Here is a 21,591-nt window from a genome sequence, read left to right on the forward strand (position 1 = left end):
CCACGTCTGACCCCCTTCTCCAGTTACCCAGATCAAGATGACTTTGTCAGGCAGGGGGTGGGGGGTGGGGTGGCTCAGTGCGGAACACGTGCCCAGCAAGCACCATGCCCACCCACCAACACTGCCCACTGTATCACTGAAGTGCACGCCTAGAAGCCGCTAGAGCTCAGCATCGAATGTCAGGCGGTGACAAAAGCAGCAAAAGATGACATAGTTGACTACTGGTATCCTGGTGTTAAATGACCGCTGCTATTTGAAGGAAGGTGTGCAAGTTCTCTCTCTCTCTCACACACACACACACACATTCACACTCATCCAAACATAAAATCCTTTGTTTTTATTCCTATATAGGACATTTAAAGTAAGAAAGCATACTTCAGGTCTACCGATTTCAAATAGAGATCCAGAAAATATTCAGTTTATTTGAATAATAGCGATTGCTGTCTTCAACATTTTGGTGGGAAAAAAAAGGGAAAATTCCACTTTGGTAAAGACTCACATTGTTAGAGGACTACACTAGGCAGATTCTGACCACAGGGCTGTTTAGAAAAGCTCAATGTATCTTCAGATGTCTCGGGTGCCTAGCTAGCGCTCCCCTGAACACAGCTGTTAGAAGGGCAGAGGAGAAGATGGCCACGGAGCGGTAGGGACATATCACAGCTCTCCCCAACCAGACAGAGAGCTCGGATTCCAACGCTCAGTTTCCCCAAGGGGAACACCAGAGAAGCACAGGGGCCGAAGAAAAGAAAAGGAAAAAAGGAAAAAAGCTTCAGAGCGAGGAGAAGCCGAGACCCCTTCCCACCCCTCGCGGGCAGGCCAGCTCCGCACCAGCCGACCAAGCCGCCCGGCCGCGGCTGGGGACCCTGGGACCACCGGTCTGTAGAAGGTCACAGGCAGGAACTTCCTGAACAGAGTCCCAGGGTCACAACAAATTGGAGAGTCTCGAGAAATAGGACTCTATTAAAATTAAAAGTTTCTGCACAGCTAAATGCATAGAAACCAAACTAGAAAGATAACCAACTAGTTGGGAAAAAATATTTACCAGCAATATATCAGACAAGGGCTTAATATCAATTATATACAGGGGACTCAAGAAACAAATCCCTCCCAAACCTAATAAACCAGTTACTCAATGGGCAAGGGAACTAGAGAGACTTCTCAGAACAGATAAAAATGGCAAAGAAACCCATGAGGAAAGGTTCATCATCCCTGGCTGTAAAGGAAATACAAATAAAAACAACCTTGAGATACTACCTTACCCCAGTCAGAATGGCCCACATCCTAAAGTCAGCCAATAACAAATGCTGGAGGGGATGTGGAGAAAGAGGAACCCTATTGCACTGCTGGTGGGAATGTACACTAACTAATACAACCACTTTGGAAAGCAGCGTGGAGGTTCCCCAGAAAGCTAAACAGACCTTCCCTATGACCCAGCCATACTACTCCTAGGCATCTACCCTGAGCAACAGAAACCAGGATACAAGGAAACATGAATCCCCATGTCATTGCAACACTCTTCACAATAGCCAAGATATGGAAACTACTGAGTGGATCCAAAAATTGTGGTACTTATGTACAATGGAATATTATGCAGCCATTATAAAGGACAAAATAATGGCATTTGCAAGGAAATGGATGGAACTAGAAAAAATCATTTTGAGTGAGGTAAGGCAGGAGCAAAGAGACAAACGGCACATGGTCTCCCTGATACGTGGACGTTAAATCCAAAATGCAAGGATATTGACAAAGTAAACAGGACTCAAGAAACAAAAGCCCTCCACTCATCTTGTCATATCATTCATTACTAAATGACCCCATGTTGTTGTTTACCTTTATGGTATATATGTGCGCACATCTGAGGGAAGCTAGGAGGGTACAGAATCAGAGGGAAACGGGAAAGCATACAACAGAGGGGCCATCAGCCGCACTGGACAGGGATGAAAACGAACTAAGCCACTCAGGGAACAGCTAACACTAAGCACAAGGAAAGAAATGTACATACCACCCGATGTGAGAAATAGTTATATTGTCAGAGCTCATTGAACTCACAAGCTGTATAGACCACAATAATGACAACTTGCCTCATGAAGGTTAGAATGTGTTCGTGACTTTACCTAAGTATCAATAACTCACAATACTCTGAAATTTATGTAATCAATCACAATAAAAAATTATAAAAAGAAAATGCAGGGGAGAGGTGTGCAGATCCACAAAGTTGATACGATCATAAACATGGAGGCCCACTGTCTCCATTGCAGACTGAAGAAGCTGGGGGACCAGGAAAATCCGGGCCTTCCCAGGCCTCCGAGCACCTCTAGTGTGGCTAGCTGACACGGTCCCAACAAGGCATTAGCCCAGGTTTATACAGCCATCCCTTCAGTTCACCTGCACAGCAAACCCAGCCGTGGAGGTGAATGCCCCACCATCCTCTCTCCTCAAGGAAGAGAGGATGGGCCTGGTGTCCCATGGTCCCAGGGTTGTAGCTGGGCTAAGTTCTTGGCCCCGACTCACCGGAAAGGTCAGCCTATGCTCTGCTGTCAATGCTCGGCTCACTCTGGGCAGTGCACCCATGACGTATTTACAGACCATTATGCAGAGTAATTGAACAAGAGGATGTGGGGCTTGGAGATCTTTGAGGGTGTGCAGTTACTTCAGTGGAGTCTCAGGCATTCTCCAGCAGAGCTTCCCATGCAGATGGAGCTTTACTCCTGCAGAAGAACAGCCGGTGTAGTTACTCTGAGCTACTCTAGGCTTGGAGGACTGGGTGCAACTCATCAAATGAGTACAGTTAAACCAGCCTGTACAGGCCTGAGCCTGTCACATCTACAAGAAAGAACTCCCCCCTGGAAGCAAAGACCTGTCTCCAATTGTCTGATTTAGGGACCAGGTAAGCCCAGATGCTGGGGAAGGTAGAATCCAGGAGGTGGAAGGCACAGACAGGGGGAAGTAGAGGAAGGTTCCACCAACACGGAGATGAATAAGATCAGCCCTGACCTCAGGACACAATTCAAGGTAGTTCAGCTTGGGAAAACACCTCTGGGTTTCCATTTTAATTCCTGGGTTATCAAAACCCAATGAGAGGAACCTAGTAAAGAGCTATATTTCCACCCAAATGAGAGTTTCTAGGAAACAACAGCACCTTATAGTAGTTTCAAGCATCCAAGTTCTAAACACTGAATCAAATCACAGATAGCACCCCCTGCAATCCTAACAAAATTACAGATAGACCCCCCCCCCCCAAATCCTAACAACACAGAAATTAAGCCTGTTTTACACAGCAGTGGTGTTTAAATATACGACTTTTCTGCTATATGAAAACGTAGCCTTTTAAAGACTCTTTAAAGTTCAAGTTGAATTTCAAGTAATCACTCTGCAGTAGCTCCAGGAGAACTCTTATTCCTCCCAATTTAAAGTGCCTATTTAAAAAAAAAAGGAAAATGGAAAATATGCCTTAAGGAATTATGTCCTCAAGGCTACTACTACTTGTTTCCAGGCTTTTGTTAAAGAACAGAATGTGTTGAATTCTTCTAAGCTGGCAGGGGACCAAGCACAACACTATACAATGAGGTAGCTGAGAGCAGAGTTCTTCCTCTGAACACAAGAGTAAAGGAATCCATGTGTGGCATTCTCACCCAATTAAACAAGAAACGTGAGAAAGCAAGCTGGCTAGCGTGGTACTTAAACTAAGCTTACGGGTGCAACTTGATAAAGTTAATTCCAAGGGTAAAAGCTACAAATTCTTTGTGTCTGATGAGTAAGGATCAACAAAATTTAGGTGCCTACACCTAACTATTTGTACCATCATGCTAAAAATAAGGCCCTGGAAAATATTTCCACCAAGGAGAAAAATGAGCTGACGTGTACAGGAAATCTGAATTACTATAGAATGGCCATTGTGCTGGGTTCCAGTAGCTCACCCTTGGAATCCTAGCTACTTGGGAGGCTGAGAGATGAGGATTGTGATTTGAAGCCAGCCTGGAAAGAAAGCAAAAAGCCCTATCTCTTAACTATAGGCCCATAGGTATGTTTTCATTGTTAGACCATGAATGTCTGCAATTTTCCAATGAACTGGAAAGAATATATTGGACTAAATACAAAGCTAGCAGAACATTTTAGCATGCTGAGGTGGTACAGAAGAGGGAAAGCACCAGAAAGCTTCAATTCCTCATAAGCACACCTCACTTCTCTTCCAAACAGAGACACTTGGTGAATTCCTACATTTCTGACATTTCACTGAAAAGAAAGCCGGAGATGGCTCAGCTAGCAGCCACTCAACTTGCATGGATCTGCTTGGGCTGTGCTACAAATGGTTATCTTGTGCTTACAAATACTTGCACGCATAGAAAAAAAAAATCAAGCAATGGTCTAACAGCCTGAAGAGTAAACTGAAAATCCAAACGCCTGGCCCTTGGCCTTTTGGATGCTGCTCACATTGGAAACGAGAGATGAGGCTCCCTGTCCTTAGCCCGAGCCTGCACTCAGAACCATGGCAGGAGCACCAGGACGCGGGGATCTGAGCAGCAGGTTCACAGTAAGTGAACCTCACAGCAGTAGGTAGAAGCTAACATTAAGTACCACCATGGGGTCAGGAAAATGCTGAGGGACATACGGAGAACAGAGGGCCGTGCACCGGGCTCTCCAGACACTGGACAGCTTTCACTCGGTCCAGTTTCCTGCTTCAGAGGAAGGCAGCCCGTGTGCGCAGGTTTTCACTTCAGACCCAGCCAGAAAACCTCTCAGAGCCTCTCTGCATCTAGTGAAGAGCTTTGTGCTGCCTGCAAGGATCCACACTGTTCGCCGGCATTTACTGACCACCTCCTGCGGGCACATACTGCACGCGGATGACAGAGGGGCTGCGTCTGGACCCACAGTAGGTCTGTGAGCCAGAGAGGAGGTGGTGTGCCATTTGCCTCCGTGCTAGGCAGCCAGAAACACGAGGTGCTCATTAGATCTGTGTGGATTGGACCTGTCTTTTCTGTCACCGGCTCCCTCCGAACCCTTGTGGTTAAGGTGCGGCACTGGGGGAAGCAGCCTCGTCTCTCCCTCCACAGGCTGTTTTCCAGGGGTTCTAAGGCCTTTCAGTGCATGCAGGGCAAGTGTCACCCCATCCTTGGAGAATCATGATGATCGTGTCTGATCACAGGAGGCCTCGTGAGGCAGGAGGACCAGTACCTGGCAAGGTGACACTGTAGTATCTAGCACTCCTTTGAGGACCTTTTTTGGGGGGGTCTCTGGTTCGGTACACTGGCTGGGAACATACCAGCTGGAGCCTAAATGAACTAAGGAAGGCAAGCCAGCTCCAGACCACCTAACTCCCTGCCATCAGTGACTGGGGCCCAGGGCTGGCGGCCCACGCTACCATGGCACCTGGCCCGTCAGCCCCTTACAAGAGATAGAGACCACACGGCCAAACCGTCCATGCCCGAGGCACGAGCGGACTGGTGTACCAAAGTGAAGTGGAGGTGTGCGGGCATGGGGCGCCCTCCGCCTGCTGCCCTGCACCCGCCGCCCCGTCCCCCCAGCCTTTTAGTGGCTGGAACACTGCAGCTGCCTAACGCAAGAATGCCTAACGCGAGCCATCCACTCCTCATGGCAACGACACAGACAGCCATCTTCCCACGCCAGACCTCTGCGGCAGCCAGCTCCTCGTCCATAAACCTGCTCTCATCTTGCTAGACAGGAGAAAGACAAACACCAAGGAAAACCGCTGACTACAAGTAATTCCGTATTTACACTGCACGAGAGTTTAACACCATAGTATAAACTGAAGGTCAACAGGCTCGAGAATTCATCGGAAGCACCAGGAGACAGTAATGTATGGAGTTTGGAACTACAATTCCCAAAGTAAACATGTACACACAGACTCATCAGTCGTGGAACAATTCACGCACACACACAGGCTCGCTCGTGCAGCTGCCACGCGCCAGCGCTCCTGAAACCAGTCGCACAAAACACTTCATCTTAAATTAAACACGTACATCTTTGAAAAAAAAAATCTATGCTTGGATATATGAAACAAAGAAAGAAATAAACGTGCTTTAGACCCTTGCATGAGTGAGTTCCTTTAAATATTCGCTTACTCTGACCTGAGACAACTCTCCTTCTGTTGGCGGGGTGATGAAAGCACATCGCTCCCCACGGATGATAGAATTTAACATTTAAGATCTGCTTCAGTCTCCAGCTCCAACCTACACTCCATCAGAGACTGCCAGCAGTTTACCCAGAAAACACGTCTCAAGGCATATCTGGGAGGGTTAAACACAAACCTGCATGAAATGAGTTATAATTTATTTCACAATACTGAAATTAGTGCAGTTTACAAAAACAAAAAAGGTCATGATTATTTTAGAACAGAAGAAAATTAAACACACCCAACGCTTCAACAGGGCAGGGCACGATTTATATACAGGAAAAAGACGTTTGGCACCAAGCAGCTTTTGGTGGTTATTGCATCTTGGCAAATTTAGTTTACAAAACCTTGTCTGATTTCTGCAGCTACGGCATCGATGAACTGAACTGAACATGAATCTGAGGTTTCTGAGGTGAATTCACCAAGTCCTGCGGGTGCTGCTCACAGCGCAACGGGACCACTGACTCCCGGGGAAGGCTTGGCGGGGACCAGCAGGAATTTTAAATGTCGAGCATTACACGCACACTGCGGACCATCATGGCCATCACAAGATGTCACCGTGTCCCCACAGCAGCGTCCACACAGGATATTTCACCAAAGCAGACTAGCAGCTCATCACAGAAAGCGGGTGTTCTTGCTTTGTGGTGATCACGTGGTTTGCTTTGGTGAAAAGCTACCTAACGCCTTGGGGAATGCGCTGTCCACAGGTGCCCGACAAACAATACACTCAAAGCCTCACAGACTGGCCCTGAATGACTGGGCTGTAGGGATGTGCTGCACACCCGGCTCAGGGCTTCCAGGGGAAGATAAACACCGGACACCGTCTCTTCTGGCCCAGAGCGGAGTGCTACGGTGTCACGCCTGACATTCTCTGCGGCCTCTCCCACGAGTTGACTGACCTGCAGGAGGAGGGTCTCCCTTCTCGTGTCCTCGGGTGGGAAGACACAGTGGTGGTTCGTGTGCATGTTGTGAGCAGCACACGCACATCCCCAACAGGAAGCTTCTACAAGAAATCCCTGTTCTCCAAGTTACACCAGAGGATGTATTTACACATTTATGAATCATTAAGACAAAACGTTACCATGTCCTTGTAACCCGATTCTAAGAGAAAAAAAGCCATAGAAAACAATTAGAAATGAACTCGATAGTAAATTGATTAGAAATTTGATATTGCATAAAATTCAAACTATGAAGTAATCAAGCACTTTGAAGTCCCTGATTTCACACAAGGTAATTTGATGAAACCAAAGTAACAAGGTAAGTCTGGCTAAATGAAAGAATTCTTTTCTCCCAGTGAGAAGAGGGGAGGAGGGCTGGGAAAATGGACTGACAGGACACGGGGGAGAGGAGAGAGGAAATCTGCTCTACTAGGAACAGAATGAAATTAACTTGAGGTAGTTTATTCTACCAGCCAAATGTTACTCAGAACATAATTTGTCTAAAACTCTCACCAGAGAATAGCATTGGAAATACGCTCACAAAGACTAGATTCTTAACACAGACTCACACTCTCAAGACGCGTTCTGGAACGCTACACAGTAGTAAACAGGACTTTGTGTGCTTTCAGGCAGATTATATTAAAAAGTTTTTGATCCCTACGCATCCTATTAGACAGTCTTTTTTTTTTTTTTCCTAAGTCATAGCAGTCCTTTCTTGTTGTCTGACTTGGGTCTTTCTCTTCTAAAGTCTCCTCCCAGAAATAAAATGGCTGTGACCACCAGAGGGGAATGTCATCGTGTGAGCCTTTGCACCCCAAAAACTCCCCGCCAGAAACCACAGCACAACACCAGAATCGAGACGCACGCAGGGCTGCAGCGGGACGCAGCCATCGGCCCAGTCTTCACGGAGAAATTTTACCTTGGTTTCAGTCCATCAGGATACAGTTTGAAAGAAGATTCTTAGGACAGAGCACTAGTGGTAAATGGAGACTAACCGGCAGAGTGCCGTGGAACGCGTTAGGCACAAACCCCACTCCCTGGTAGGTTCGGCATGGCACACCCATCGGGGCGTAGCAGAACACACTCTTGCTATGTTTGGATATGTTGATTTGCATATATGGATCTGTCGTTGGTTTACCAAAGCCACACCCTTGATGACAGGAGTCCAGCACCCCCATGCCCTCTTGGGCAAAGGGGCTCTTGGGACTCTCCGCTTACCTGGCCCGGTTCCCACCCCCTCCAGCCCTCCTGCCCTCCAGGTTCACCACCCTCCATGCTCTGCGGACGCCTCAGCTGGAGGAGCTAGCTTTGCAACAGTTACACGACCTCCCTGCAAGCTTCTAAGCGGAGTGGCCATACCCACGCCCTACAGAGCAGGTCTCGGGTGATGGGCTGGGCTAGGCTGCGCTGTGCGTGCGCGCCGGCGGGACCTGCCTGCTGCTCGGCTCTTCAGGGCGAGTGGACTCGGATCCGGAACAGGCCCTGCTGCAGCTGCAGGCGGAAGAGCTTGCAGTTGGCGATGCGTAAGGCCGCACACCCGGTGCGGCGGAGATCAGACGGGAGCAGCGGCTTCGTGTGGTGCCAGGTCCCGGTGCTTCTCTTAAACTCCCGCACGTAGTCGTAATTGGTGCCTGGAGACAGACAGCAAAGGTGAGGACCGGGGCCTCCGGGTCCACAAACAACTTCTACACAACCTCAGCGGCAGCGCTCCTACCTGTGTCCAGGTCTCCGATTACATAAATGCTGGCTCCGATAGGGACAGCGCCATACACGAACGAGGAGCTGGCGGGGATGCACAGATTCTGGTCGTTGAGATAGATCCACCTGCAGACAAAGCCCAGAGCACAGTGAGGAAGGGTGTGCAGTGAGCAGCGTTCAGGACGACAGAACGCGGGGACCCTCCTGCGGGCGAGCGCCACTGTGCTTCCGCCTGCCCGCTGGAGTGAACCAGTGACCTGCTCCTTTTTATGTCCAAGTAGTATTCCACTACCGGGATGAACCGGAATTTGTTCATCTACTCACTTCCTTAGGTGGCTTCCAATTTCTGGCACTGTGAATCAAACTTATGAACGAGAAGGGGCTATTTGTTTATTTGCAGACTTATTGAATTGCTGGTTCTGTGGGAAGGGCGATGAGAAAATGCCTCACTCTTTTTTATTTAGTGCTAGTACTGGAGCCTGAACTCAGGGCCTGGGCCCTGTTTCTAAGCTTTTTCTTGCTCAAGGCTAGCATTCTACCATTTGAGCTGTATCTCCACTTCTGGTTTTTCTGTTTTTTTGGCTAGCTAATTAGAAAAAAGAGTCTCAGACTTTTCTGCCTGGGCTGGCTTTGAACCATGATCCTTACATCTCATCCTCCTCCTGAGTAGCTAGGATTACGGGCGTGAGCTGCCAATGCCTGGCTGAGAGCAAATTTTGTGTGCAAGTGAATTTTGTAATGAACAAGGAAACGCTGTCTTGGCTGCAACGCCTTGGGCAGGGAAGGCAGGGCTGGAGGCCTCCATGATGTGTACTTTGAGAAGTCAAAACTCTGTGGAAACACAGAGCTGCGAGCTTCAGAGGCCAAGGATGAAGCAGGAGAGGGTGGGGCCCGAGGGAGGAGAGGAGACACAGAGCCTGGGCTGTCCGGACGCCTTCACGGGCTCTGCTGTAACCTCTGGACAAAACAAACCCCGGCTAGGAGAGAGCCCTGCACACTGACTAAAGCAGGCCGACGGCACAGAACAGCTGCGGGTTGAGCAATGAGCCCACTCAGCATGGCTTCCAGTTCCTTCTCTGCGGCAGCCTGCGGGGCAGCCCTGGGCAGCTAAGCCAGCCATCAGGAATCGGAAATTGGGTGAGGCGCCTGCGGGAACCAGGATTGCCAAACTGAAGCACAGAATCCCAGGAAGAAGAGAGGCAGTGGCCCTCCGTGGGAGTGCATCTGCTTGTCTCAAAATTGGGCCTTGGACCAGGCCCACCTGCAGCTGCTGTGAGATCGAACCCCACCCACTGCAGTGCCCACCCGCCGCCCTCCCCACGGCAAGGGGTGAAGACCCACGGCCTCCATTACCACACTCACACTGCCCTTCCTGGTTGCAATCCAGAATTACTCAACTAAATAAGAGCCAGAAAAAAAAAAACACAGAACTTGTTCTCAAGAGAATGAGCCATCGACAACTGCCAACTGTGAAGTGACTCATGCTGGGCTCAGGCTGGGAGTCCAGTGGAGCCGCCACCACCACCACCACGCCCAGAAAGGGGAAAGGAGGGAGTTCGAATGCAGCCACCACTGCCCCACTCGGTATGGAAGGGGAAACAAGTGGAGGAAGAGGAGAAAGCCAATTTCAGAACACAACTTTCTCCACAAATGAACTGTATAGACTTCAGGACTGAAAAGTCAATACTGGAAAGTTTGCTGGGTGGTCACAGAGACATAACTCAGGGAGGTAAGGAAGGAAAGCAAGCTTGAGGACCTTGCTCTGATCAGGGAAAAAAGGCTGCTTCAGATGGGAAGACAGTGCACACAAGCCCTATTTAAGATGAGTGGTTCATACTTGGGAGGTGGACAGCTGGAGGATCATGGTTTGAGGCCAGCCCTGGGAGAAAAGTTCACTAGACTCTTTCTCCAAAATATGCAAAAAAGCAGAGCTGGAAGTGTGGCTCAAGTGGTAGAACAGAGAAATGAGATGATCAAAGTTTTTTTTTTTTTTTGTCAGTTCGTGGGGGGCTTGAACTCTAGGCCTGAGCGCTGTCTCTCAGCTCTTCAGCTCAAGGTAAGCACTCTACCGCTTGAGCCACAACACCACTTCTGGTTTTCTGAGTGGTTTATTGGAGATAAGAGTCTCATGGACTTTCCTGCCTGGGCTGGCTTTGAACCGTGATCCTCTGTGCTCAGGCTCCTGAGCAGCTAGGATTACAGGTGAGAGCCACTGGTGGCGAGATGATCAAAGGTTTTATCTAATTCATCTTTTAGAAGCACAGGGAATGGGCAGTGAGCTGTGATTCAAGTGGTAGAGCACCAGCCTTAAGTAAAAAAGCCAAACAAGAGTACAACTCAGAAGTTCAAGCCCCAGGGGCTGGGAAGGTGGCTCAGTGGTAGAGCGCTTGCCTTGCATGCTCGAGGCCCTGGGTTCGATTCCTCAGCACCACATAAGCAAAAAGAAAAAAGCCGGAAGTGGCGCTGTGGCTCAAGTGGTAGAGTGCTAGCCTTGAGCTGAAGAGCTGAGGGACAGTGCCCAGGCCCAGAGTTCAGGCCCCACGACCGGACCAAACAAACAAACAAACAAAAAGAAGTTCAAGCCCCAGTACAGTATGTTGGCTTACCAGGGCAAAAGTGAGGTGAAATTGGGTGTAGTACAAAACCTCACAGAGAGTATAAAGGTAAGATAGCAGGGGAGAGTCAGAGGATGGGAGGAAAGCATGTTACCCCGCAACCCGGGGAGGAGGACATGCCAAAGGCCCTGTCTCTCTGAGTCTGTTGCTGTCAGATCTGGTAATAGCTATGGCAATGCCTGTGCTTTCCTTCTAGTAGTTTTGGATTTTGTTTTTTTCAGAAACAGAAAATAATAAGACTTGGCATTTTCCCAGGAAAATTCTAACCTAAAAATAGAGAACAAAGACAGGAAGACAAGAGATTACGTAGAAACAATCAAAATGGTCTCCAGTCTAATACTGACTGCTCATCTGGAAGTTTCCATAATGTACAAATAGAACATCCTAGACAGTATCTTCCCTGGGGACGATTATGGGCAAGGCTGTGTCTGCCAAGTCAGTGTGGCAGTTGAGGATGATGCTGGGGCCCCAGAATGCCTGTGTTCGGATCCCAGCTCAGCCACACGCTCACATGTGAGACAGGACCCCGCCCCCCGTCACTCAGAGGCCACTGAGCGCAAGGGAGTAGACAGCTGACACTCAGCACTGGCAGGCTGGCCACGTGTTCAGTGCTGTCTGTGCACGAAGATCCTCTCTGTTACACTGACTAGAGACCTTAGCTTTTGTCATTCTATTTACAAATGAACATCAGGAGCCTAGAAGTAAGGAAGTAGAAGGTGTATACATTTAATTTATTGTCTCCTGAATAGCAACAAATCTTTGGATGATTATGGACTTAAAACAAGCAATGCAGTTATATTTAAAGTTCATCAACTACAAATATGCAACAGACTTCTGGAAGCATAAAGACCCTGATAAGTTACAGCCCACCCAGAAGCAGACCCAAGCCTAGACGACCAGCACAGAGTGGCAAAAACATCTGCCAGGCTGACGTCCCCACAACGGGCCAGGGCGGCCCACGCTGTGGACACAGTAGTCGGGTCATTATGAAAACAGCGCGTGTCAATATAAACACATTGCTTCTGCATGCTAATGAAGATGGACAGACTTTCTCAAGATTCATTTAGACAGAAAATTAATATAGTATTTTATTCCTTGGTCAGTAAGCTGCTGTGACAACAGATGAACGAGAAAGAAATGCAGTTGTCTTTGAGGTTCTCTTCCCAACCCTTCCATACGTAAGATACCCTCTGAATTTGTCTCATTGATTGTCTAATATATTTTCTTTCCTAAGACAGACTCCTCCAGTAATTGGAAATGAAAAAAGGCTATGCAATGTCCTAAATTTAAAATACCTTAAAAGGTAGGTAGCATTGATATGCATTTCTAATGTTCTGGTCTCTGTTCATTGTTTGCCCAAGTCTGAAATAATAAGAAACCAAATATGCACTATGGCACCCCCTTCTGGTAACAAGAGCACACAGCAGGCAGCCTCTCCTGGGTAAGGTGTGTGGGAGAGGGCAGGAAGGAAGGACTGTCACAGGCACACACTGATTGGTCCATTTACCCAGCATCTGAGCCTCTGTGCAGACCAGGGGGCAAGTGGGACTTAGCCCGAAGGTGTCTTCAGACAATGCAGGCCCAGACCAGGTGAGTGCAGGGGCAACATGGCCAAGGCCTGAGCGAGCCTGGGAAATGGGAGGAGAGGCTCTCATGGAGGGGGCGTACGCAAGCGGACTGGACGAACAGTGGCAGGAAAACGTAAGGCAGAAGCAGTGGCACGCAAACATACACCTGAAGATACCCAGACATGACTGGAGGAAAGTGGCTTGTCCTAAGGCATCTGGGGTGGACAGCAGTAAAACAGCACACAAAGGCCATCTGAGTTAGGGAGGTGAAGCTTTTGCCTGAAAATTACAGGGAGCCAATAAATGATTTTAAGCAACTCAAGGTTAAGATCAGTTCTGCATCCATGTGTGCTGGTACTGGGGCTTGAACTCAGAGCCGGGGTGCTGTCCCTTAGATTTTCTTCTCAGGGCTGGTGATCTATCACTTGAACCATAACTTCACTTGTGGCTATCTGGTGGTTGATTGGAGATAAGAGTCTCACAGACTTGCCTACCCAGACTGGCTTTGAACCATGATCCTTAGATCTCAGCCTTCTGAGTAGCAAGGATTATAGGAGTGAGCCAGCACTGCTTTGCTATGTCCTGCACTAGAGATCTCTTTCTATGGCTTTCCTTTAAGTCTGAAGTAACTGAATAAATATTTAGCATGTGCTGGATATATCTCTTGAAGAAACAATTCAATAAAACAGCTTGAAACTGAAACTAAACAAAGCTACAGCCTCAGGCCGAAATTTTCTGAATAGAGACCCAGAAACACAACAAATCAAAGAAAGGTTGGACAAATGGGATTGCATAAAGTTGCAGAGCTTCTGCAGGGCAAATGACATAGCTAGCAAGATCAATAGAAAGTCCACGGATTGGGAGAAGATCTTTACTAGCCATACAACGGACAAGGGTCTCATATCTAAAATATACTTGGAACTCAAAAAATTAAACCCCCCAACAACAAATCCTCAAAGAAACAACTGCCCAATAAATAAGTGGGCAAAAGACTTAAAGAGAAACTTCTCTGAAGAAGAAAGAAGGATGGCCAATAGACACATGAAGAAATGTTCAACATCCCTAGCCATAAAAGAAATGCAAATCAAAACAACATTGAGATATCACCTCACTCCAGTTAGAACGGCAAAAATCAAGAACTCTAACAACAACAGATGCTGGAGGGGATGTGGACAGAAAGGAACCTTACTTCATTGTTGGTGGGAATGTAAACTTGTTCAACCACTTTGGAAAGCAGTATGGAGGTTCCTCAAAAGACTTCACATAGAACTCCCCTATGACCCAGCAATCCCACTTTTGGGCACTTACCCAAATGTTTACAAACAAGACCACACTAAAGCTACCAGCACAACTATTGTTTATTGCAGCCTTATTTACCATAGCTAAGATATGGAACCAACCCAGATGCCCCTCAGTAGATGAATGGATCAAGAAAATGTGGTATATATACACAATGGAATTCTATGCCTCCATCAGAAAGAATGACATTTCCCCATTTGTTAGGAAATGGAAAGGCTTGGAAAAAATTATATTAAGTGAAGTAAGCCAGGCCCAAAGAAACATAGGTCCCATGGTTTCCCTTATTTGCAATATCTAGTATATGTATGAGTCAAGCGGAAAAGGTCAGATAATGTGATGTTAGGAAAACGAACCCTTAAATATGTATTTTAATGTTTTTTTTTCCTCTCATGCATGTGTTTCTAACGCATTTATAAGATTATTTCTTTGTTGCTTTGTATGTCCCTCCCCCACAGTGTAACCCCCGCTTTCACTATATTTGATGTCAGTATAACTTGTGGAGGAGATGGGGACAAACAAGTCGTTTAAGGATTCAGGTGGACCTGTTGCAACAATGAGAAGTACAAAATGTCATGTCAAAAACGAGCTTTACAGTGTCGGTGTGGGGGGGGGGGGGGGAAGGATTGGGTGGGGGGGAGGGGGGAGGCTGGGAAGGGAGGTGAAGGGTAAACAAAGGAGGAGGCTGCAATGCTCGGTAAGAAATGTATGCATTATCCTGCCCATGTAATTGTAACCCCTCTGTACAGTATGTTCTCAAATAAAATAAAATTAAAAAAAACAAAAAACAAAAAAAAACAAAGCTACAGCCTGACTGTGTAAGGAATGGCGTTGACAGCCTGCCTCTGGAAGCGCAGGGGAATGAATGGCTGCTCACAGTACCTTTTAAACTCGTCATGGTAGAACTCAGACTTGCAGGTGACCATCTCACTGCCCTGGATGTCCTCTCGGCTTCGGACTCCGCCAAACACGTAGAGCTCCATGGCGACGCCACAGGCCACTGCCCCAAACCTGGAAGGCCGGAGCACAGAGGCATGGGTTAACCAGACCTGGCCTGGGTTCCACACACAGCGGGCCTTCCTTGGTTAGAAGACACCGAGTCAAATACCTATCAGGTTCCCCAATAGAGAGCAGGAACACATCTAGGCTTCGGGCCACGAGACCGCTCCTCATCAGCAGGTCAGCCCCAGCACACACCGCCACCTCGCTCACCTCCTCTCCTTCAGCGGGCAGATCGCCGTCCACTGCTGTGTCCTCGGATCGTAGCATTCCACAGACTCAAACAGCTTTCCGTAGGACCCTCCGCCCATGGCATAGATTTTCTTTTTCATAGCTGCATAGCAGCCAATCTGAAAGGAGAAGACCGTTTATTCTTAAGACTAGACAAATTAGAGAGTAATTTGTGCAAAGAGCATCTTAAGATCTTTAGGGAAAGATTTGGTTTACTTACTTTTATTTTTTATAAATATTTTATATATGTAATATAATTACATATAATTATATGTTACATATATATTATATAAAATATGTAAAGTTACATATATAAAAATATATACTATACAGAGGGGTTACAGTTACATCAGTTAGGTAATGAGTACATTTCCTATTGAGCATTGTTACCCCCTCCTTTGTTTTCCACCTATCATCCCTTCCCTCCCCACCTCCCCAACTCCTTCCCGCACCGTTTGTTTTTAACATAGGGTCCTGTACATCTCATTGTTACGATGAGTTGACCTGTATCCCTATTTCAGCATTTTGTTATTTCCCTTCCCCAGGAACACAACACAACACACAAACCATCAAACCTGCCCCCTTTGGCCCCCGAGGACCATTCATTAACATCCAGTGTGTAAAGAAATCAGTTGTGACAAGCCACCTCCTCACCTTTCTGACCATGGTCAGATCGGATTGCTTCGTCCACGTTTTTGAATAAATGTCATAGCACTCCATGGAGATGAGCTCCCTCTCGCCATCCTCCCCTCCTAAGATGTACAGCATGCCATCGATCTCCACAATCCCGAAGTTGTGTCTGGCCTGAGGAGACACAGAGATGCGTGTGGTGACAGGGCCAACATCGTTTTCTCAGTGTTCCGGGGGAGACACCAGGAGTGCTCCTCCCTAGAGCCCTTTGCCCCAGAGGAATTCCCGACGGCTCACAGGAGACACAGGAGCCAGAGCCAGCACGACTCAGGACCTGCCTGTGCTGGCAGAGCCGTTACTCCTCAACACACAAAAAGCTACAAGAATTCCTTAGGTGGCGACTGGCTCGTCAAAAGTGTTTGCATATGGCAGTGGTAAGGCAGGATGAGTGAGTTAAGGCACCACAGAAGACTAGTCGTGGCTGGGAGGCAGGTAATTCCCGCAGAGCAGGGAATTCCCCATGGGACAGTAGGTCACAGCGTCTTCTGTACCCAGCACCCAGCTCAGACAACGCTGACCAGAGCAGAGGAGACTGCCTGCTGCCAGCCTACCTTAGCACCTGTGAAGACCCATTGTGTGAAGAGGTGGCGTACGGAACAGGAGAGGGAGCTGAGGCAGGGGAAGGCATGCAGAGATGGGGGAACAAGCCCCCCATCCCTGGGGGAGGCCACTGTCGGCAGGGAGCACAGGCTCCACTGGGTTTGAGAAGCAGGCAGTGGAGGAAACCAAGGCCAAGGAACTAGGTGGACTGAGGGCAGGCAAGAGGCAGAGGCCAGGCCGGGCTTCTCGGCTCCTATTGCAGAACACACAACAAAGGGCCGAGGAGAAAGAGCAAGAACGAAACGTGAACTTCACCTCGTTCATGGGGGGTAGTGCAGTCCACGTGTTGGCATCAGGGTCGTACTTTTCTCCGGAGCTCAAGGTCTGCTTGTTTTCATCTTGGCCCCCGAATACGAACAGAAATCCTTCTGCAAAGAGGAGACACACGTGACCCCTGAATCACGACTCCCCGGCCTGGGAGCACCACCAGCCAGGAGCCAGCCTTTACCGCACCGGATCGGTGCCTTGGCGACGGCCACACTGTGCGCCACGCGGGACACCCAGACCGTCATGCTTGGCTCCTTAGACTCTAGGAGATGCCCAACCCCTGTAGCGTGAGAGGGAGGCTGGCACTGCCTCCATGTCCAGGCAGCTCCGAGCCATGGCTCTGACCTGCCCCATGCCCCGGCTCTGGGTCTCAAGTAGCTTCTGAGCCACGGCCCTCTGTTCTCTGACCCCAGGAACACCCAGAGCCCAGCACCTGGGTGTGCTTTACATTCAAACCAGGATCCAAGCGTAATTGTTGAATTTCCTATTTTGTGTTATAGTGAATTACGCTGACCTTCTGCAAAACACATCTAAGCTGCTGGATAAACACAAGCCTGGAGCCCTAGCGACTCAGGAGCTCAGATTTGAAAACAGCCTGAATAGGGACTCAAGTTAACTAGCCAAATCTGGAAGTGGAGGTACGGTTCAAGTGATCAAGTGGCAGCCTTGAGCTGAAAAAGGCACGTGAGAGTATAAGGCCTTGAGTTCAAGCCCCAGTACCAGCACACTAACAAAACATATCAACCAAAAAACAAAACAAAATGAAACAGCAGGAACAAAAACTCAATCTGGGTCAGTGAGACATGGTCTCAAAAAAAGTTTTTTTTTTTTTTTTTTTTGTTGGTCATGGGGCTTGAACTCTGGGCCTGGGCGCTGTCCCTCAGCTCTTCAGCTCAAGGCCAGCCCACTACCATTTGAGCCACAGCGCCACTTCCGGTTTTCTGGTGGTTTATTGGAGATATGAGTCTCATGGACTTTCTTGCCCAGACTGGCTTTGAACTGTGATCCTCAGACCTGAGCCTCCTGAGTAGCTAGGATGATGGGCGTGAGACACCAGCACCCGGCCTTCAAAAGACGTTTTTGTGTTGGTGTAACCCCCAAATGCTGTACCACGAGGCTGTGTGCAAACGTACCTGCCGAGAGCACGCCGTGGTTGATCCTGGGCATGCTCAGGGGGGCCAGCTCAATCCAGAGCTGCCTGTTGGGGTCGTAGAGGGGGCACATACAGCGCATGGCTGCGGTTGGTTTTCGAGAGCTGGGGAAAGAAGGAATTGCTATGGCTCAGCTTACAATCACCACGGCTAACTTAGTGCTACAGAAAATGTCTGCAACATACACAAAACCGATCGCTTCAGATACAGCACCGGCCCAACGCGCCCCCCCCCCCCCGCCCCCGCCCCGCCCCCCGCCCCCACCCCAGCGGCACTCACACTCGCTCCTCCCCGCCGACCGTGACGATGCACTCCGAGTAGCCCCTCGGCTTGAAGTTGGCCAGCATCGCCTCGCCCTGCTGCGGCTGGCTGAGGGGGATGTTGCTGCACTCTTTGACAATTTCTCGCACTAACGGTTCATTCAGCATCTGTTCCCGCAAGTAACTGGAGTCCAACCCCGAGACCCAGAGTGCTGACATGACGTCCTTCATGTGGACCTGCAGGACAGGGCAGGCAGAAGGGGGACGACAAAGGGTTCCAACTCACTGAAAACTCAAGTGCCAACAGTGATCATTTCCAGGCAAGCTGGCAGTGCCAGTACTGCTTGGATATGCCTCCCATAGTCTCCGGGGAGTTTTCAAGTTTTCAAAATGATCAGTTGAGGGCTGGGTATGGTGGCTCCTGCCTGTAATCTCTGCTACTTGGGAGGCAAATATAGGAGAATCACGATTTGAGGCTAGCCTGGACAAAAAATTGTTAGCAAGAATTCAAATCACAACAAAACAAGCTAGGCATGATGGTAAACATCTAAAATCGCAGCTACTCAGGAAGCGTAAGAAGGAAGAATCTTGGTTGGAGGCCAGTCCCAGGCAAAACTGTGAGACTCTGTGTGAAAAAAATCCTACAAAATTACTAGAGCAAAAAAGGCTAAAGGTGGGGCTTGAGGGGCAGAGTGCTTGCGTAGGAAGCATGAGGCTCTGAGTTCAAGTGCCAGGAACACACACACACACACACACATACACACACACACTCTTAACATGTGATCACTTCTGCCAATGCGGATCCCAGTTCAAAAATGTCTAAGGTGTACAATGTGAACACTGTGCTGTTCAATAACATCAGAACCAACTGTCTAGTTGATTCTATGTATGATTAATTTACTAAGTGGTATAATTATTTTAGGCATACTTTTCTATGTTTTAAGTAACCAAAGCCAGTATGCTTTATAGCACAGGTTCAGATTGCCCACAGAACAAAGGAGGCTGAGGCTGGCAAGGAACAGTCTTCCTTCCTAACTTACCCTACTATGGAAAAGGAACATTATGCATCCCAACTAAAACTAGTTTCCCAATGTACACAGTCTCAGGCTATAGAATTAAAATAATTATAAGATAATCATTATAACTTAAGTCAGCAGTCACCCACAACACTTAATAGTGCAATTATACATTTTGAAATCCACTCTGAAGCCAACACTATTTCTTATTCTGAAATGAGTAATTGGAGCTACTCTCTCCTTCACAAAGCAACCAAAGCTCTGAGGTTTGGCCTACTCCCCACACCGTACCAACTGGGATCTGAAGCGGTACCCCCCAGGAACCTCCAGAGCCCTCCAGCTTCTCCCAGCATGAAGGGCCTCATGGGAGCTCTTAGGGCCAGGCCCCTTCCCCCACCCACCTGCTGGTGGTACATCATCCTGGGAGGAGGTAAACCCTGCAATGGAGGAGGGCAGGATGGATGCTGAGAGCAAAGGTGGAGATGCCCCCAAGCCTGAAATGCGCGTCCTTGTGAAAAGCACCTATGAAGGACATTCTGCTCCCTGCGGGGGACATTATCTTTGGACATTTTATGAGACACATGGGTCTTGACAGAAGGGCCTTGATACAGGCAAAATGACCCAACTCTCCCCACTGGTACCCTGCTAATGTCAACAACAGACTTTCTATGTAAGTCCCTTTAAGTGTGTGCTTTTCCTTTAAATAAGCTGAGGTGCTGGGGCTGGGGCGATCTGCCTGATGGCTGTGTCAGGGTTGTGAGTGAGGCCAGCCGAGCTGATCTGCCCTCCACAGAGGCCGGGAGGAAGCTGCCCAGCCGCCACAGCCTCTGCTGCCAAAGCACAACTCTGGCTCCTGCGGGCGCTGTTTCTAGCAGCCTCCACTGGACTCTAGCGGTCGCTGTCACCTGGGTGGGGGAGCACTGTGACTGGGTGGACCGCTTCCCTCGCTGGCAGCGGGAGCCGGATGCCCAGGTCACTTCTTGAGTCAGCTGTGCTGCCACAGCAGGCCTAGGGCAAGGCATCTCCAGCGTCTCTTCACCATTACTATTAGTACGGTAGCCTGGGTGATAACAGGAGGGGAGTCAGCAGCAGCCAGGAGGCAGCTGATGAGCTCCAGAAGCAGGGGAGACAGAGGCTGGGCGGGGCTGAGAACCTGCAGACCAGTCAGTGGGAGACTTTCTGGAAGCAGCAAAGCCTTAAGATCCAGGGTTCTGGGTACCCTGAGGCTGAAGAGCTGTAATATCAGCTACTGTGGGAGCTACGGGACCCAATACCCAAGGCCCACTCAGGAGCACTAACGCCATTCGGCACTGCCTGCTGCGCTCACTGTGGTCGGAAGCAGTAGATGACCAATCCCAAGGCCACTGGTGGTTAAAGCCCAGAGCAGCAGTCACCCCAAGTGCCTAGAACCTTGAGTCTCTGGCTTCTAAAGTCTGGGGCAACAGGCCTTCAGCTCTCAGGCCTTACAGCTGTGTGCCTCTAGCCCTGCCAGACCTAGGCCTTCGGTACTTGAGAGCCCAGAACTGCCAACCTTCAGTCTTTTCCTAACCTCCCACAATTCCTACCTGCATGGAACTAGCAGCTGACTGGGAGCAGTCTGAAAGACCAGCACTTTCATGTGAGATGGGCCGGTGTTTTCCAGGTATCGTGTGTGTTTGGGAGGGTGTGCATGCGCGCACACACGCCAGCGCCAAGACTTGAGCTCAGGGCCTTGCACTCTTGCTCATGGCTGGCACCCTATCACTTATGCCATGCCTTCAGTTTGGCATTTTGCTGGGTAACTGGAGATGCAATATCTCATGGACTTTTCTGCCCCAGGCTGGCTTCAAATCGTGATCCTCCAGGTCTCAGCCTCATGAGCAGTGGAGGTTATAGATGTGAGCCACCAGCGCCCATCTGATGACCTTTTAGGTCACAGCCTGCTAGGTGTCTTTCCAGGTGAAGAAGAGAAAACAGTTGGGATGGAGATTGAGAGTGGGCGCAGAGGCAGCGCGCACGCGCTGTAGGTGACGGTACCTAAAACAATTGGGATGGAGATTGAGAGTGGGCGCAAAGGCAGCGCGTGGGCGCTGTGGGCGACGGTACCTAAAACAATTGGGATGGAGATTGAGAGTGAGCGCAGAGGCAGCGTG

The 21,591-nt window shown here is 49.0% G+C and overlaps 1 protein-coding gene across 1 annotated transcript in view; it reads right to left on the reverse strand.

Annotated features, from left to right (window-relative positions):
- Positions 1-6,267: 6,267 nt before the first annotated feature.
- Positions 6,268-21,591, reverse strand: part of Gan (gigaxonin) — a 35,175-nt gene continuing 19,851 nt past the window's right edge. Inside the window, exons 4-11 of the mRNA XM_042700888.1 lie at positions 18,463-18,680; positions 18,166-18,287; positions 17,021-17,133; positions 16,130-16,279; positions 15,458-15,594; positions 15,128-15,256; positions 8,783-8,892; positions 6,268-8,699 (exon numbers count right to left, since the gene is read on the reverse strand). Coding sequence (XP_042556822.1) covers positions 8,518-8,699; positions 8,783-8,892; positions 15,128-15,256; positions 15,458-15,594; positions 16,130-16,279; positions 17,021-17,133; positions 18,166-18,287; positions 18,463-18,680 — 1,161 coding nt within the window. The 3' untranslated portion in view covers positions 6,268-8,517. The remainder of the gene's footprint in view (positions 8,700-8,782; positions 8,893-15,127; positions 15,257-15,457; positions 15,595-16,129; positions 16,280-17,020; positions 17,134-18,165; positions 18,288-18,462; positions 18,681-21,591) is intronic.

This window comes from Dipodomys spectabilis, unplaced genomic scaffold, assembly GCF_019054845.1.
Source record: "Dipodomys spectabilis isolate Male_0828 unplaced genomic scaffold, ASM1905484v1 ptg000273l, whole genome shotgun sequence".
NCBI lineage: Eukaryota > Metazoa > Chordata > Mammalia > Rodentia > Heteromyidae > Dipodomys > Dipodomys spectabilis.